This window comes from Buceros rhinoceros, unplaced genomic scaffold (assembly GCF_000710305.1).
Source record: "Buceros rhinoceros silvestris isolate BGI_N320 unplaced genomic scaffold, ASM71030v1 scaffold18562, whole genome shotgun sequence".
Classification (NCBI taxonomy): domain Eukaryota; kingdom Metazoa; phylum Chordata; class Aves; order Bucerotiformes; family Bucerotidae; genus Buceros; species Buceros rhinoceros.
The window spans coordinates 50,227-53,012 of NW_010397366.1; the positions used below are offsets into that span (position 1 = coordinate 50,227).

Here is a 2,786-nt window from a genome sequence, read left to right on the forward strand (position 1 = left end):
CCAGCCCCTCCCCAGCTCTCGCACAGCCCCTTGCAGCACTGACAGGCTGCACTCAGGTCTCCCCGCAGCCTCCTCTGCTCCAGGCTGAACCCCCCCATTTCCAGCTTCGGTGTATCCATGGCTGAAGTTACGCCTGTTTGTTTCTGTGTTCCTCAGTTGTAACCGTTGCCCTCTGCTCTTCTTTCAGCTCTGCTTTTGCTGTCGAACAAGAAGGTTTTCTTTCTTCACCTGGTCTTACACTTGTCAGTTCTGTAAGAGGTAACTATTTAATATCTGTTAATAAATATTGAGTATCGTTTCAGAGAGAAAAGTACCAATTTGTAAGTTAGAAACCTTCAGATGCTTCCACTGCACTTTGCTGAGTGGCTTTATTTCTGTAGCAGTCGATGTTAAAAAGAAATTAGGTAAAACCAGTTCTTTCCTAAAGTGACAGAATTTCTTCCTTGGACTGAAACCCATGGCTGAAAGTGAGAGAAACACTCGTTTGTTCTTCCAAGCTCGTGGGAGAGTGAGATGGAATTTATTCCCCAATCAGCAGTTCCATATCCTCTGTTGTTGGGGAAAACATTCCAAGGCGGTTTACCTTGTGGATTATTTTTGGAGTGTTGGCGAGGGTAGAAGGGAAGAGGAATCATTTGCAGGCAAAATGACAAATCGTAAGTTGAACAGGGAGACAGTGAGTCTGGAGCTCTGTGAAGTCACTGACCTACGGCCTTGCTTGGCAAAGGAGATTGCTTCAGAGGAAAAACAGCTTCTTGTTTTCTATTTCTTAATTTAATTATTTCTTAATTAGTATCTCTTTTAATGATTTCTTAACTTTCCCAATGAAATGATTCATGCTCTTGCTTTCTTGTGCAGGCCCGTGTGCTCACAGTGTTGCAAAAAAGTACGTAAGTAAACCTACCCTTAGACTCTTTCTGAAAAGCCGTAACCTTCGTGATGATGCCGCACATTCCTTCCGCTGTCTCAACAGATGCGGTTGCCATCAAAGCCATATTCAACTCTGCCCATCTTCTCGCTGGGACCTTCAACCCTGCAGAGAGGAGAAAGCTTTATGAGGCCGGAGAAACCCTCTACCAGCCACCACCATGCGCTGCGGAGCATGTCCAGGTGAGGAACAACTCTTGTGCACGTGTGGCTATTGCAGACGCTTCCTCAGTGTTTCCTCTTGAGTTACACATCTTGAGATGCTCCTTTTTGAGAGGATCTATGGTATAAAACCTCTGCAGGAATCACGAGTGCTGTGACGCTGGGTCACGTTAACCAGACACACCAGGTGGAAGCTGCCTTCTGCGGTGTTCACGCTCTGGTGTCATTTTGGGGCAGGAGAAAGGAAGGTTTAAATCAGGACCACTTGGATGGGCCATTTCCTCAAGGTGTCCTTGAGGCCCACTGCCATGCTGCCACGTAATGTGACAGGTCCTCCTCTTTTGCCTTCCAGGTTGACCTCGAGGTCCAAATCTGTGGATAAGTCCCAGGAAGAGTTTCCCAAAGAGTTGATGGAGGACTGGAGCACGATGGAGGTGTGCGTGGACTGCAAGAAGTTCATTTCAGAAATCATCAACTCGAGCCGGCGCAGCTTGTCTCTGGCCAACAAGCGAGCCAGGTTAAAAAGGAAGACGCAGTCCTTCTACATGTCATCGCCGGGAACCTCCGAGTACTGCCCCTCCGAAAGGACCATCAATGAGATCTGAGCCCTGTGCCTTTTTCTTTGCTTCTGTCGTCATGAGGTCACCATCCATGAGCAAGGTCACTGAAACTGGATTATCATCCCGTTGCTTCATTTCACTGGACTGGCGTGGATTTGCGTTAGAGCACAGGATTTGCTGCTTCAGGGGTTCCCAGGGACACAGAACACTGCGTTCAGGTCTGGGCAGGGCGATGCGCAACAGGTCAGCTGCTCGCACTGGAAGAAAATCAGTTGTTTGAAATCGTTGCCTCTTTTGTACATGGAAACGAGGAAGCCTTTTCTCTCTTTCAGTCTTTTTTTAACCATGCTTTGAATCGTTTTGCAGGAGGTGAGCTGAAGGGGGACGTTTCGTGGAGAACCAAACCTAATAAAGTGTCGGAGTAGTAGCAGACAGTAAGTCATATTGGCGTTACCACCCTGGTGATGCTCACACCTAGCTGAGACAGCGAAGGGTTGTATCACTCACCAGGCATCAAGCATGAGCTCAAAACCATCTTCCTCAGAACTGTTTCAGTTGCTCTGAGATCAGGGTTCAGCACAAGACTCCACGACGTCCGTGTCCAAGGGCAGAATACACGAGGAAGCTCCTCACCCACGTGTTGGCCGTTCCCCTGAGCTGCTTCACCCTTCATGGCTTCTGAGAGTCCCCTGCGCAGGTTTTAGCTGTTTAATTTCTCTCTTGAATGTACGATGGTGGCTACTGGTCGCCGTGGGTTCCACCAGTGACAGAGCTGTACGGGGAGGGTGGGAAGTACAAGAGGCGGCTCGTTGTAACTGGGTCCCTGTGCAGTTCTTCTCATGGTGCTCGGAGGAGGCGGTGGGTGAGCTGCACGTTTGCCGGGTAACGGAGCCCGCGCAGGCTGCTTGCGGTGTGCCTGACGGCACAGCCACCGATAACCCCGTTTTTCTGGGGTTTTGTAACTTGGCTGTAAAAATCCGTGTTCTGCTGAAATTTGGGACAGCGCTGTCTCAGATTGGGAGCAGCCTCTCGGGTTTTTTCTTTCATCTTCTTTCCCGTTTTAGTTCAGAACTTCTAACAATGTTACAGCATTAACTGACATCTCACGCTTTTTTGCACTTTTTTTTATATTCGGAA

The 2,786-nt window shown here is 48.7% G+C and overlaps 1 protein-coding gene across 1 annotated transcript in view; it reads left to right on the forward strand.

Annotated features, from left to right (window-relative positions):
* SPIRE1 (spire-type actin nucleation factor 1) overlaps positions 1-1,694 on the forward strand; it is a gene marked incomplete at its 5' end in the record, with an annotated part of 49,588 nt that extends 47,894 nt beyond the window's left edge. The window contains 4 exons of the mRNA XM_010146232.1: positions 188-258; positions 859-886; positions 974-1,110; positions 1,442-1,694. Coding sequence (XP_010144534.1) covers positions 188-258; positions 859-886; positions 974-1,110; positions 1,442-1,694 — 489 coding nt within the window. The remainder of the gene's footprint in view (positions 1-187; positions 259-858; positions 887-973; positions 1,111-1,441) is intronic.
* Between the last annotated feature and the right edge of the window lie 1,092 nt (positions 1,695-2,786).